This window comes from Vipera berus (genome assembly GCF_964194415.1).
Source record: "Vipera berus genome assembly, chromosome: 4".
Taxonomy (NCBI): Eukaryota; Metazoa; Chordata; class Lepidosauria; order Squamata; family Viperidae; genus Vipera; species Vipera berus.
This window is the reverse complement of record NC_138206.1, coordinates 99,164,976-99,181,393: the sequence shown is the minus strand read 5'-3', so window position 1 is coordinate 99,181,393 and position 16,418 is coordinate 99,164,976. Positions and strand designations below refer to the sequence as shown.

The window sequence follows — 16,418 nt, the reverse complement described above, 5'->3', positions numbered from 1 at the left end:
TGCAGCATTCCATACAATGAGGCTTCAAATATTCATAGCATATATTCCTCTTAAGAAGAACAAATGCATTATGTGTATGTGCATACACAGATATATAGTGACAATTTCCTAATACCAATTTTATGCATTTCTATTTGTGTTGCTCTACCTACCAATTTCCTGAAGAAATACTACCCTCCAAATAAATAGCCCTTTATTTATAGACACCATATTTACCTGAATTTAAAACTACTCCCTGGAAAGAAAGAGTACATTTTTAAATAAAAACAGACTAGGCTAATGCATAATATGTAATATAGTATTACAATATATTTAATATACAAAAACAAAATATTAGGGAATATGATAAGATGCTATTCTATAGCCAGTGGTAGCCAGTTTGCACAACTTCGGTAGAACTGGTAGCTAATTTTTTGTGACCCAGGCCCAGAATGGAATTCCACACAGAGAACCGGTTGTTCACATATTTGAATCCCACCACTGTTTATAGCCCTACAATAAATGGTACTTATGTATGCCTGTAGGTGTAGTATATAAACTGGTGTGCATATATTATTTATAGAAGCACACAGAGATATACGCATAGTTTCCTCCTCCCTATAGTATTGTATTTACCTGAAAAATGAAAACTCTGAATTTAAGATAACCCCAAAACAGTAGACAGCACAAAACAGTTCATATATGTATAAGTGGGAACCCTTACTCATAGTGTTAAAAGAAGGCATCATGGTCATTTAGAGCAGGGAATAGAGACTGCCCCATCTTCCCAAAAGACAGGCTTGGAAACCTTTGCCCACTTTTGCTGGCCTAATGTTGGCTGTAAGTGAATGTCTCACTTGAAAACAGGGTATCTGTTGGAATTCCTGTGACATAATCTTAATTTTCCTTTTAATAAATACGGTTGATCAGAACTTTTAGATTCTCACTAGACAACCCATGACCCATTGGGTCATCCTTTCAGAGATGAAGTATTTTCTAACCTAAACAGAGAAACAGAATGAGCCTCTATAGGAGCAGCCATGATTTTGACGTCCTGCCAGTTTCCCCATTGACTTTGCTTGTGGGAAGCTTGCAGGGAGCATTGGAAATCACTCCTCCCCCTCTTTGGTTGATCCATGGAACTGCCTGCCACTTTGCCAGGAGAGTTAAAGCAAATGGAGGTGCAGACCGTGAGGAAAACTGCACCCCATTCCCCATCCTGGCATGTCCCCAAGACCCCGCCCTTCCTCAAGCATGAAAAGAGGACTCACATGTCGAGCACCAATCCCTCCCTCACCAGTAGCCACCTGAGTCCTTCCATTGCCTCCGGCTGCCATTAAGGCATTTCAGTTTTCAGCCTCAGTTCCAAAGCAGCCAATCACCACTTGCCTGTTGAGCCTGGTCACCATCTGAATGGCTGAAGGGGCCAAAGAGAGACAGGAAAGAGGGTGGAGATATCTCCCTCTCATCTTCCCTTGCTCCAGTTTGTAGCTGGAAGGTGCAGTTGTGCTAAACCATCCACAGCTTTGCTAAATTTCAATCCCACAGGAGCAATGGGTCTCAAATTTTGTGTAAAGTTAACCTAGTTGAGGTACATTGATTCAAAAACTGGTATGTCTGTCTCTCTCTGTGTGTGTGTTTGTGTGTCTATCTCCAAATATGAAAATACACTATCTTACTTTTATCCACTGAGCTCCAAGGACAGCTCTTTATTTGAAGACCTCCTCTATTTTGATAACTATTTTGTTCAAATATAACAAAGTTAACTGTGAGAAATTTTTTTTTAAAAAGGTCACCCAAGTAGTACTCTAAGCATCTAGATATTATACTGAAGAATACTTTTCTATTAAAACAAAAATTATACCCAAACACACAGATTTGTATAAACTGATTGTTATCTTTTCCTAAATCATGCATAAGTGGCCCTCTTTCTGTTCATATGCATCTGCCCTAACCATTTTAGCTCTTGTAGTCCACAATTACTATTTGACACTATATGCTAAAAATTGTTAGTACTTTTCACGGACTGAATATTGGCTCTGAGCAGCTCTAGTATTAGGCCCTTGGCATCATAAGAAAGCTTGGGAATGTAATTGACATGCAAAGCTGCCCACTAATGTTAGATGAACAAGAGCTTGGGGAGCACTGGCATAACAGAAAAGACTTAGCCATTGGATAAATTAAAACCCAAGTATAAAATAAAACATCCACATTGATTTGGTTTATTTTATTTGAGATTTAGATTTAGATTTATTGCTAGATTAAAAGATTCCAGTTTTCTTCTTCTCTGTGTATCACCCACCACCACTGGCTTGCTTATGGTACTATGGTATTTGGTTTGTATGAAAGGGGATACAAAACTCCTTAAGAGACATGGTGGTGCAGTGGTTAGAATGCAGGATTGCAGGCTAACTCACTGCTCGCTGCCAGAGGTTCGATCCTCACCGGCTCAAGGTTGACTCAGCCTTCCATCCTTCCAAGGTCGGTAAAATGAGGATCCAGATTGTTGGGGGCAATGTGCTGACTCTGTAAACCACTTAGAGAGGGCTGTAAAGCACTATGAAGTGGTATATAAGTCTAAGCGCTATTGCTAGTGCTAGGTAGACACAAGTGCAATATTAAAAAGTCTGCATTCCTCACTGAAGGCTTCCTCTTTCTCACCTTTCTTAAATCTCCACCTCTTACGTAGGACTTTTAAAAAATAATTGCTCATAATGTAGTTATCATATTGAACATTGCTACTTTCAGAAATCATGTGCTGTTGATCAAGAATGGGAAAAAGTGAAAACAGTGCTGAAATATATTTTTATATACAGTACCTCCAATAAACTTTTTGCCACTGACTTCATAGTAAGTAGAGCTATAACGCTTGCTGTATGGAATCTTGTTTTGTAGGGTGGAAGAAGGAGAAGGACTACAACAAACACAAATAGTGGTATGTAATTCTCCCTTTTATTGATTTTAAGCTTATGATGTGTTGAATACATTTTACTATTTCCCCCCACTTTATTTCCATACAGCAAAGAAACTAACTAACTCCAATACTCCAATACCACAATAACAAACAGGGGAGAAACTTTATTTTTTGCTTTTATCCCCCTAATTTGGGTCATCAAAATACATTTACTACTTAACAGATAATTTATCAATATTTTATACAATTGTCTACATATTCATAATAATGGTTATTTCATTACACATTTAATTCTTCAGCCATCCTAAAATTGAAGTTTACAATGTAATAGATAGAGGAAAAACTAAACGATAAAATTAATACTAAACAAAAATATTCAAGATATACAATTTATAGCAATACACACAGACACACACACACAAATATATTACATTAACGTTACTTTGTGTGTGTGTGTCTATGTCTGTGTGTATTGCTATAAATTGTATATTTTGAATATTTTTGTTTAGTATTAATTTTATTGTTTAGTTTTTCCTCTATCTATTACATTATAATCTTTAATTTCAGGATCGCTGAAGAATACACACACACACACACACACACACACACACACACACACACACACCTGCCTAACATGCAGTATGCCCAGGTTTGAATCTCAGAAGGGTATGGCTAGCTGATGAGAGCTAAATAGCTCGAAATAGCTAGTCTCCCTTTAATTCTTTGTCAGTAAAATTTAACACAGACATACACACTTATATAATGAAAACAGTAATAAATAGATATAAAAATACAAAAGCGCTATGAAACAATATCATAAGCTTCAAAACTACAAAAAATTGACTAGACTTTTAAAGAAAAATTCCTTCCTTTTAAGTCCCTTTTGTGGGGAGGAGGAAGAAAAAATTGAAATGTTAAAAATGTTTAAATATGATAGATATCAAGAATCCGTTACTGCAGTCAATTATACTTTTTGCCTTCCACTATTACGTAAGTGTTTGGTTGATCTCCAGCCCCACTAAAGTCCACAGTTCTTGATGCCTGGATGAATTCCTATGTTAGGAAATATTAATTTTAACTCTAAGAGGGCATTCCTGATATATATCATTACATATACTTAAACAAGGAGAAGGCATATCTTTAACAATAATGTGTGTTTTAGGGTTGAATAAGCCAAACCCACAATTATAAATTAACTTACAAGCAATAGAAATCATAAAATAACTTACATAGAATGGAACAGCGACCACATTTTAAATACAAGAAGAATTGAGTCAATTTGGAGCTGAGAGTTAACAAAAGAAGTGGTAGAATAGATTCAGTCTGAATTTTGAAGTGTTGAAAGGCATGAGAGAACAAAAAAAATATGGAACTGATAATCAATATCAGCATTGTATCTCTCTCTAGGTCTAGGAAACATATTCTATAACTTGGGATTAACTAGAGTCTGCTCATGAATAAACCACCTGTAATCGTAGCATAGGCTGGCATTCAAAAATGGCCTCAGGCGATATCTTTAAATTAAACTGGAGCATGCAAAGATGCAGCTCTTCAAATACTGAGCCTTCACCATAACGAAGAACCTTAATGGATATTACACACTTTGCATTGGGCTGGAGTATTTACAAATGTAGCATAATGAAATTATGTAATGTTAGTATTTTTAATGCTATATGCTAATTCCATTTTCCATGAACAGGCAGCTTTCAGATATATTGGTCCATAATGCCTTAACTGCAAAGAAATACAGTTTTGGGAAGGTCAGTAATTATTAGGGACATTATGAAACAACATCTGGTGCGGAAGGTTGTTTTTAAGTGAAATTATGAGAAAATTTTCAAAGGTATCTTTTATGATATATAATCTAGTAACAAACTACTAGAGCGTACTTTCTTACATCTTTGATTTTGTGGTCCACAAAACCTCTGCAAGGTCCTTAAGTACTGTTTATAAATATTATTTATAAATACATTATTGGAGATGTGAATCATCCATCCCTGTCTTTTTTAAAAAAATCATGTATTATTTCTTACATAATTGTTCGCCGGTATATTGCATAATGTTAAATATGTTTCATGCATTCAGAAACTTATCAATGAGATAAATGAATTATTATTCTAATATCTATGGAGATACTGAACCATCTAGGTCATGCCCCCCCCTTTTTTTTCCAAAGGCAATTGGACTTTCTTGGTTTTTTCTTTGAAAACGTTTTGCTTCTCATCCAAGAAGCGTCTTCAGTTCTAACTAACTGGTGGGGGATGAAAGAAGTTATATATTCTTTGCAGTCAGTCAGTTGTTAGCACTCTGAGAATTATTGTGCGGTTTATCTGTATCCTCAGAGTCATCTGAATCAGAGTGCAAATGGATTTGGAACCTCCTTGGTACTGCTGAAAGAACTGTATCATAAATCGGAGATAGGTGGCATCATATTCCACCCCTTCTGTTGAGGGAGGGCAGTTCAATTTTAATATAGATGGCCTCTTTGACTCCTATTTCAAACCAGTGGTCCTCTCTAACCAGAATATGAACCTTGCTGTCTTCAAAGGAGGGACCTTTGTCTTTCAGATGTAGATAGGCTGCTGAATCCTGTCCTGATAAGTTTGTTCTCTTGTGTTGTGCCATGTATTTGTAAAGTGATTATTTTGTTTCCCCAATGTACAGGTATGTGCATGTCTTGCTGCATTGCAGTGCATATACAATATTGCTTTTTGTATATGGTGTTTTGACCTTGGGGTGGATAAGCTTCTGTTTTAATGTGTTTCTTAGCTTAAAGTGCATGTATGTTGTGTTTGTTGAAAATCTCCTGAGCTGATCTCTGTGTATGGGTTTCTGAATTTCACCACCCACTGGAGTATAAACTGGGAGTAATCAGAACCCTACATCACTGGGCTGAATGTTTGCCTATCAGCAAAGAAGAAAAAGAGAAAGAACAAAGCACATCAAGGCAGCTATTAGAACTTGCAGCTATCCTAACTGGGCCTCCAGAAGGAGCACCTTATAACAGACAGAGAAGAGAACAACAATGTTTCTGGAATATATGAAAAGCTCAGGAGGATTTTCCACAAACATAACATCTCTGGTACAAATTATTGTTCAGTGTCATTAGAATAGGTTTTTATTGTTGATCAGTCACTAAGCCATGTCTGACTTGTCGCAACTCCATGGACCATAGCATGCCATGCTCTCCTGTCTTCCATTGTGTCCCAGAGTTTGCCCAAATTCATGTTCATTTCTCCAAAGACACTATGTAACCATCTCATCTTCTGCTGTCCCCTTCTCATTTTTCCTTCAGTCTTTCCTAACATCAGGGTCTTTTCCAATGAGTCCTCTCTTCTCGTTAGGTGGCCAAAGTATTTGAGCTTCAGCTTCAGTATTTGTCCTTCCAAAGAATGGTCAGTTGATTTCCTTTAGGTTTGATTGATTTGATTTCCTTGCAGTCCAAGGAACTCTCAAAAGTCTTCCCCAACACCACAATGCAAAAGCATGGAATAGGTTACATGACCAAGAGTTACTTTGTCACTTAGGACATGTTCAGTACTGTATATTTTATAATCAGAGATTATAAAAAGTACTAGGAATGAAGATAAGTGTTCCTGGTGAATGTCTGCGTAGAGGGGACAATACAAAATAAAATGTTCCATTGTTTTAATTATTCCTCCATCACATGGACACAGTCTTTGTTCAAAGGGGTTCTCCCTTCAGTAACATCTGTTGAGTGGGCACTGAAACTGTCCAAGGATCAGCCCTTCTAAATATTGTGTGACTAAGGTATCTGGCTGTTTGAAAAAGAGGTGCAGAGTGGCCCAGGAAGGTCTTTCTAGGTGGAACTGGTAAATCTGCTTGTAGCTCTAAATCAGTGGCTCAGATCAGTTATTGTGTTTTCATAGCCCATCAGGATGAGGGCTGGCCATGAGAAGCCATACAACTGCAGTTTGCCATGTATTGTCTGTCACCAAGAATACTGAAAGCTATCAATCATAATTAGAGAGACCAAGTCAGCTGGAAAAAAGAAGAGTTTAAGCCATTAGGATAAAATGAAAATCCAATCAGAAGTTTCTATTTTAATAAGGCCATCTTCATGGGAAAGCACCACATTCAGAACACTAGGAGATACTTGAAAAATTGATTTCAGGAATTTGGATTGAACACTTTTAAGAAGGAAGAATGACCTGTAGGGGCACAACTGAACTCCAAAAAGGAGCTGGGCTTGGATCTTAGCCAAAAAGACAAATAGCTGATGAGCTTTGGAGAAGTAGAAAGATTGAAAAGCTGACACTATTTTTTGTATGTTTAGGGTAACATAATCTGTGAATTTTTTAGTTCCTGTAGCATGAAAAACATTCCCCAGATATTTAAAGGTATTGACTTATTCTATTATTATTTAACTGTCAGGCATGTACTGTACCTCAGAGTGCTTTGTGAAAATCTATTCACCTTGGTTTAATTTCTAGCCATTCTTCTCAACAGTGCTCATTAAGTACAGTATTCTCAATTATAACCCAATCCTGGAGTCTACCATAATTTGTTAACCACATTAAGAAGGCTAATGTGGTGATAATTGGCAGTTAAATCTCTATCTTCTTTTTTTGTAGATTGGAATCACCAAAGCTTAGCTTAGGGACCTTAGCATGGTTATTAGAGATGAATAGGGAAGCCAAAATTGGTTTCCACCCATCTAAATAGTTTTGAATGGCCTCTGCTGAACTGAAGTCCCATCCTGGAGCTTTGTTCAATTTCAGCTTTTTAATCAGTTTTGTAATCTCAAAGCCTAGTTGTGGGGGGAGGAGCAAGAGGGGAATAGATAAGTTTCTTGGTCTAATCCACTCTTCAGATGGAGTAATCCACTCTTCAGCTATGTATAGAGCAATCTGATAGGGTCTTCCCAAACTGAAGCAGGGAAAGATGATGAAATTCATAAATTGGGGGAAACAGATTAAAGAACTATGCATTTCCAGAACTGAGCTGAATTCTTAGAACAAGTAGCAGAAATTAGTTGATTCCAACTGGCTCTGAGAGCTTGCCTCTTCTTTGCCTGTAATTACTATTTATATTTCCTTTTGAAGAGCAGCCCATCCTGAATTGAATTAGTAAGGGGATCCTTTTTATATTCCTTAAAGCAGGAAATCAGTTATTTCTTGGCTGCATGGCATTCACCATCAAACCAATTTTGGTTAAGTAGAGAGAATTGGCCGAAAAAGCTGAACTAATTGAGTGTAAGATGACAAAATTTGATGCACTGTAGACTGGGTTCTTTGGCCAGTAACAAGTCTGCATAAAAATGTGTTATGTTTTCAAAGCCAGGTTGATAGAGTTGGATGTGCTTTTCATAATTCTGTCTTGATAGTTTAACTTTCAACTTACCAGGCATCACACTTACCTTTATTTAATCATAGCTTTTATAGTTCTAGCAATATGCACAGAATATCTTGCATTTGGGCAGAATGCAATATATATTGAAGTCATGATGAATGTAACTTGGATGTGTCTTTTGGGGGGCAAGTATAATGACATTCTAAGACAAAATAAAGTGACATCCAAATTTTATACAAGATTATGCTGCAATAGAGAAAAGTATTGCAACAGAGAAAAGCATGGCAGGAATTTGTGATTTGCAAGTCATAAAGCCCTTAAAATATAGTTACACAAACAACAAAATTTATTTAAAATTTTAAATAAATTTAAATAAAAAACTGAAAATATTTAAATTTTTAAATAAACTTTCAGAATTTTAAAATTTTTAATTTAGTTTTTTTAAAAAAATGGTAAAACCTTTTACATCTTTTAACATTTTGTAAACTTTTAAAAATTTTAATTCTTAAATGAAGTAACAAAAAGTAAAAAGAGATGGACACTGTTGTGATTTGAAAAATATGTTCCATGTATGTACCCATGCCCATGGAGGACCCAAATTACACATGTACCAAATGTAGACTAAATGAATTACTGGAAGAAAAAATAAAGCATCTGGAGGCAACTCTAGCCGCTCTGAAACTCAACCTACAAAACAAGAAACTCCAACCTAAGCAAGAAGACTATATCCAAGCTAAACACAATAAGGAACAAACAACTACTAGAAGAAATGAACCTGTACATGAATCTTTAGAGATAGAAGCATGTCACTCATAGAAGACAAAAACACAAAGCAATGCCCTTGCTGTCTAGTTCAACCCAGTCCAGTGCAGCCTCATTGCAGTTGAGCAATCGATTTCTTAGCCTCCCACTGGAAGAAAGCATTAAGAAACCTGAAAAAGGACATCATCAAGTGTTTCTACAATAAGAAGAAAAGTAGTCCAGACTCCCCCCCCCCAAAAAAAAGATGAATGTTGATGTTAGGAGACTCAATTCTCAGTGGAACAGATTCAGCCATCTGTAGACCAGATAATCAGTCTAGGGAAATTGGTTATCTCCCTGGAGCAAAAATCAAAGATGTGGCTGAGAACCTTTCTAAAATAATCAAGCCCATAGATTACTATCCCTTTCTTCCCCTTCATGTGGGGATGAACGATAGAACAACAAACCCAAAAACAATATCAAGAGACTACGAGCAGCTTGGCAAGATAAAGAGTTCCTAAAGAGTTAGGAACACAAGTGGTGTTTTCATCTATGCTTCCAACAAAAGGTCAACATGCAACAAGAGAACAAAGGATTTTAAAAATGAACCATTGGTTCAAGGATTGGTGTCACCCAAGAGCACTTTGAATTCCGAGACCATGGTCTGCATTACCTTCAAGAAAGTCTTCTGGCAAAGGATGGGCTGCACCTAACAAGAAGTGGAAAGAATGTATTTGGAAAAAGACTGGCTTAACTTATCCAAAGGGCTTTAAACTAAAACTGAGGGAGGAGGGCAACCAATCATTAGGATCTAATCTCAAACATAAACCCCAAGATAACCAAACAATAAGGAGGTAGAAAGGGATGGAAAGGAAGAAAAACTCAGACACAAACTAGGAGATGTAAGAAGCATACCCAGGGTCAGCCATAAAGGACTCATAAAGGATGCTCAAAGTTTAGAGAACAAATAAAAATGGTTTGTTTGTTTTTACTTAAAGGCCTTGTTTTCATCTTTTTCAGCACATAATTTTTGGTTTTGGGCATATGGAATAGCAGGGAAGAAGAGTAATTATGAATAATAATTGTATTGTAATAATATCCTAAATTTAATAAAGTGTAAGCCCTACTACTAGAAACATGATTTATCTAGTCTTTTTTAAAACCATGTAACTTTATTTTATTTTTTGTAGCTTTTTTTTAGTGGAAGCAGTAACAACTCATTGACTGTAGTCTCTGTAAAATCTGGAAGTTATATAAATGAAAAGTGATATTTTAATAATATATGATTGAGCCTTTAAAAATAACAGTGACAAAAGCCAAATGGTTATTGAAATGTTTATTACCATTCATATTTTCAATAAAAAGTTAACAAATTATTTTACATAAACTTAAATCACTAAAAATTACTGTTTTAACAATTACCTTTTTCACTGGCAATAACCGTACCTAAGAAATCTTATTGTAAATGGAACAGCAGATTTTAGTTCCCCTGGCCATCCTCAAAAAACCTATTACTTATTTCTCAGCAAAAATTCTGCTTAAAGTAACAGATGTTCCAGAACCAGATGGTAATTGGAAGCTTGCACACACTGAAATACCATCCGTAGAATACAAACTGTGTTTCTATGGTAATGGGAAGCCAACCATCTCACTGCATATTATGTTCACATTTACTATGAATATATGCAATGCTTATTAAAATGATGATTTCATAACATTTAAAATCCCTATGTTCATGTCATTCTCTTCTCTTATGAAAGAGAAAATGCATTCCTGAGATGCATTTCTGGAGCTCAAGGATATTGACTAGCCTTGTTTCTGCCAATTAGCATTTATTTTTTTAAAAAGTGCAATATAATTGTTATTCTTTTCCAGAAGTGATATGGTCAGGGAACATAACTCAGAATGGGAAAATATGGTTGAACCAGAAACCCATAATTGAAATATTTGGCTTTTCAATGGAAAATGAAATGGAAGAAAGTCAAAGATAGATATCCTTACTAGTCATGATGACCAAAGAAATACTGCAAAAAATAATCTACATCTACATTTGTAATTTAGTGCTTCGATGATGCACTCCTAGAAAATAGGAGAATACAAATTGTTAAAGAAAATTAAATTCTTCCTTTATATCTTTGCATTTACAAGATGAAAAATCCACATAAAGCAGATATATCCAGGAATACAAATGGATATTTTGGCCAATCAAAAATAATGCTCAGCCTTGTACTTAATGCAACATTCTTTCTATGCCTTTTTTTCATAAACTGGCTCAGATTAGGAATTCAATTTCCCTTCACTATTTATTATGAGTGGATATGGCATTGCTCAAATGTTACAAAAGTTCAAAGCTTGAGGAACAAACAGGGTGAATTTGAGGTATTAATACATGAGGCAGGTATGATATAGTTGCCATTTTTGAAACTTAGTGAGATGAAACCCATGACTAGAATGTACTGATGGAAGGATATAAACTGTTCAAAAGATACCAATCTAGACTTCCGGTTTTGCACCTGCAGTGCATGGCCACGTGAGAGTGAACCTCCGCTCCCCATAGCTAGTTTCTTCCTGCTTGGGGCACCCTAGATGGGTCCGAAGTTGCCCAAAGTGGTGACCGTGAAGGAGGGGTGCCCCATTGATCACGAAGTGATGGCAATCACTTTGTTTGATCTGGGGAAATCTCTCCGAACCCAACAGGAGGAAGGCTAGCCCAAGCTGCTTACTGCTGAAGTCCCAGAGCATGAACCTAAATATCGGTGAACAACATGCTTGAAAATGGTGAGAATACTGATATTCTTTCTTCTATCTATTATCTAAATCCTTGAAAAGATTCCCAAAGCAAGAAAACCTTCACAAGTGAAGGGAAAATTTGGACAGTTAGATGGCTAATATGAAGAAATTATGACTGATAATAATTGGATTGAATATAAGGGAATTTAACTGAACAAAAATTATAAAAATAGGATGTATGCTGAACTAATGAGATGATGGTTATGCGAATAATATAAGCTGAAAAAATGTTATATAGAGGGATTATTATTATTTGTATAAATATAAAAAATGCCTATATCTAATCATTTATATATTGAAAATATTAAGAATTATATTTTGGCTAAGGTTGAAGGAGAATACAAATGGGAGAAGGGAAGATCAAAGAAATGTATCATTAATTAATATATTAATTATGGAATTATCAAATTTAATTATTATTGATTGTTAATTAATTATTATTGTCCTTTTTTCTTGCTAAAATATAAACCAGGACAACACACTGTACACCAGGCACTGGAAATTGTTATAGTTAAAAATATCTATATATATAAAAAAGATACCAATCTAACAAAAGAGAAGGTGGATTTGTATTATATGGAAGAAATCACTACCCCATTACAGAAATGCATAAAACCCTGGATGAAAGCTTCCTTGAATGCATGGTGGTTAATATAAAAGGAAAAAAGAGAGGCTTCCAGTTCCTGTTTTCCAGGGAGCAGTCTGAAGATTCGGAATGCTGAACCCTTCGGCTGAAATTTCTTTTTCTTGGGGACCCTAAGGGGCCAGAACCCACCCTGAAGGGGTGGAATGAAGGAAGGAAATCCCAGGGACTTAGGAGAGACAGCGGTCTCTCCGAACAGTTCAGGAGAAGCCTCCCAGAAACCAACAGAAGAAAAGGCTGGCTAACTTCATGTTCAGCCATAGCTGGTGACAACAAGAGCCATAAGCTTTTAAACTAAGCGGATTTTAAACAGCATGCTTGAATCTGGGTAAGAATATTGATTTTCTCTATCCTACCTATTTTCCTGAAGAAGAAAATCCCCAAAATAAGAGATCTCTGGGGGAGGGGGAAAGGAGGGGGATTTAAACATCAGCCACTTTAAACCCCTCCAAACCACACAATAAGCAAACTGACACCCACTATAAAAACATGGCACCACCACAAACACGAAGCTGAACAAAAGCAGCACAACTCACCAGCTCAGGTCTAAGGCTGGCAGCTGAGACCAGCCCATCCACTCAAAACACACCCCCACCCAATCAGAACACACCTCCACCCACAGAACACACCCCCTCTGGCAGTTTAAAAAAAAAGAGGAACAAACAGCCACTACCACATGCTTCTCCCAGAAGAAGGAAGCTGAAGCCACCAGCCTGAGGATGACGGATGGGATTCCGTCGAAACGTTGCGCCTACATCTTCAATTCTACGCGGGGAAAAACCCGAATGACCAAAGATCCATATATATATATATATATATATATATATATATATATATATATATATATACATATAAGAGAACACAAGATAAGACATCCTACTATTAAATACAGTGTTCCCTTTATTTATATATATATATATATATATATATATATATATATATATATATATATATATATATATATATATATATATATATATATATATGGAAAAAAGAATGACATCATCATAGGTGTTTACTACAGACCATCCACTCCAAACAGAAGAAATAGATGAAGTTTTTTCTAATCAGTTAATAAACATAGTAGAAAACACACAACTGTAGTAATGGGGGACTTTAAGTACCCTAACATCAACTGGGAGACAAACTAAGAAGAGATTGGACAGCCATTTGTTTGACATGGTATAGGATCTTGTGCTTGAGCAGGGGGTTGTACTAGAACAAGGCTTTTCAAGCAGTGGTACAGGTACCACCTGTGGTACATTGGCACCTAGCAGGTGGTTCGCGACCATCCTAGAAAAGTGGTAGTGGGGGAGGGGACTGTGGTAACACCACACAAGCCTGAGTGAGAGATGACTGGAACTGCAGGGCTGTCAGGGCTCAGCGGAAGCACCAGAATCAGTGCCAGGCTCCAACTGGAGCTCAGCACTGATCCTGGTGCTTCTGAGCCCAGAAGAAGCACCAATCAGCTGGAATGTTGCAGCATCTCCAGGGTCTTGTGATTTACATTCAGATGCTTGGCAACTGATTCATATTTATGATGGTCAGAGTGTCCCAGGGTCATGTGAAAACACCAAAATCTGCTGCAACCAGCCAGCAGAGAGGGGGGGAATAAAAACCAAACACCCCCTTCTCCCCACCCCCATTGCCAATCCTCAACAGAAATGCTCACAACAATGAAAACCTCGGACAAGAGAAAGAGTGCTGCCAGGGCAGGCAGGCAAGTGTCTTGCTCAGCTGTGGCTTGGGGGGCACTTTTTTCAGTGCCATTGTAACTTCGAACAGTCACTAAGCAAACTGTTGTAAGTCGAGGACTAACTGTACTTCATCACTTTTTTCCGTTGTTTTTTTTATCATCAATTTTTGACACCATGCTAGGTGACTGGTGGTACTCAGGTGTTGCCATATCCTAAAAGTGGTACAATGGGTGAAAAAGGTGAAAAGCCCTGTACTAGAAGACCTCCAAAGTCCCTTCCAACTCTATTATTTTGTTACTTACATTAGCAAAGTAGTTTTCTGATTTAATCAGGAAGTCAGTTATGACTCTTTGATTCTAAGTGTTACTATGATCTCTATATTTAGCCTTGATTTATATTTAAAATGTAAATTTTCAAGTTTGTTATGTAGCTACCATGCTATTTGTACTCTATGATATCTTTACAAAAATGACATTTGAATGATAGCTAAATGGTTTCCCCAAGGACTGACTTAAATAATAGTTCTTGTTGGTTTGGGTTTAACCATATATAATAAAAACAAACTGTCAGTTTATGAATAATGAGGTATGAATTGGTGTAGGTATGAATGAGCATCTCTGCATGAATGTATAACTGGTATAAACATATAATTATTCTAGAGAATGGATCTATCTCCAGGGATCTGCAATTCTTAAGGAAAATCTGGCAGAATTCATAGGAAGCTTTTATTATGATTGTGTGATGTATAGTTTCTGGAACCTCATAGTATGATTATAACTAAATCAATCCAAGACATAGTAGATTAATAGAAAGAAGACAAATAGACAGCTTCATGTTGTTGCAGTTGATCTTCAGCATAATAGTTCAGCTAAAATGACTGAAGAGATAAACTTGACCATTCTTGCTATTTTCCAAGATAATTAAATACTATCATTGTGTGATAAGGGGAGTAAGAGGCAGAACTGGGAAAAGAATATTTACTTTTCATATTTTATACTTTTAATTAAATTAATGATTTTATATATGTAAGGATTTCCAAGGCAGCATTTCAACCAATTTCATATCTATACGCACACACATGGAGTACATAATTTTCATTATCATTTGGCTTTATGCAGTATGTTTTGAAACAAACTGTGGAGAAAAATGTTTATATTAGAAAGCTAATATTTGAGTATCCAAACATTGTGTTTTAATTCCATGGCAAAACAGTAAAGCAATCAACCAAGAAAGAAAACTAAAATGAATCTTGGAAGTTAACACCTCTGGCCAGAAATAACAGTCAGATGAAAAATCAAAATGCAGGGGATTTTTGGATAAATGTGGAGATGATTAAAATGATTCATATGTCTTTTAAGCAGATAGCACTGTAAGAAAAATATACTCCGCTTCAAATTAATTTATAGACACTGGCATTTGAGCTGTTAAAAATAAAATGAATTTAAAGTAGTCCCGCTCTATTAATTTATCACCCGAAAAACAAGTTGTAACCTGTATCTTGTCTGAGATGATGCAGTTACTCTCAATATATTTGTCTAACCCATAAGAAAGAGTTAAGTGAAAAGCCTACACAGATAAATTATCTCCTCTTTTACTGTTTAAAGCAGAAGCAATAAAAACTCGATCCATTGGAACATTACTTGAATTTAAAATAAAAATGGGCAAGCCAGTATTCTCCAAACTTCTTGTATCAACAGTGACTTTTGAAATTCTTCTATTTGATTGTGATAAGAACTGAATAATAATTATCTGATAAATAAATAGACATACAGAACTAGTTGTGCTATAGGTATACTTGTTCAGACTCAGTAGATGAGGTTACACACACACACACACACACATACACACACAAAACACAGAGTTCTTTAGTAAAAATGCATACGGAAAAGATTGCATATGAAATAAGGAAATAGGTACCAAAATGCAGATAGTTTTGAAAAACCATTAGAGAAAATTGCTTGCAAAAAATGTGAATTAAGAAAAAAGCATACCACCATATGACCAATAAGAGAAAGACACATCAAAATTTGTATGAATATTCAAATTAAGATTATTTCATTAAATGGAAAATGGAAATGGGAGCAGTCCAAGTATAATCAAAGTTAGGAATGGAAAAAATATGAGAAACTAACTAAAATCCATGTTAATAAATTCATCTATCTGTAAAACACTAACAATAAGGTCCCGAAAACATGGTTTTGCCAATGAGTATGAGGAGCTGGGACTGTGGTGGAACCTGTGCAGTGGCTGCATTGATTATTATTGAAGGATGTTAGACTACCCTGGCTATGAATTTTGTGGCATAGCTTTGTATGGTTTTTATTCTTCTTAAATTTACTGC

General features: G+C 36.0%; 1 protein-coding gene across 1 annotated transcript in view; it reads left to right on the top strand.

Moving 5' to 3' along the window:
- Positions 1-16,418, top strand: part of FGF14 (fibroblast growth factor 14) — a gene marked incomplete at both ends in the record, with an annotated part of 344,004 nt that overhangs the window by 170,915 nt on the left and 156,671 nt on the right. Inside the window, one exon of the mRNA XM_081326833.1 lies at positions 2,875-2,914. Coding sequence (XP_081182959.1) covers positions 2,875-2,914 — 40 coding nt within the window. The remainder of the gene's footprint in view (positions 1-2,874; positions 2,915-16,418) is intronic.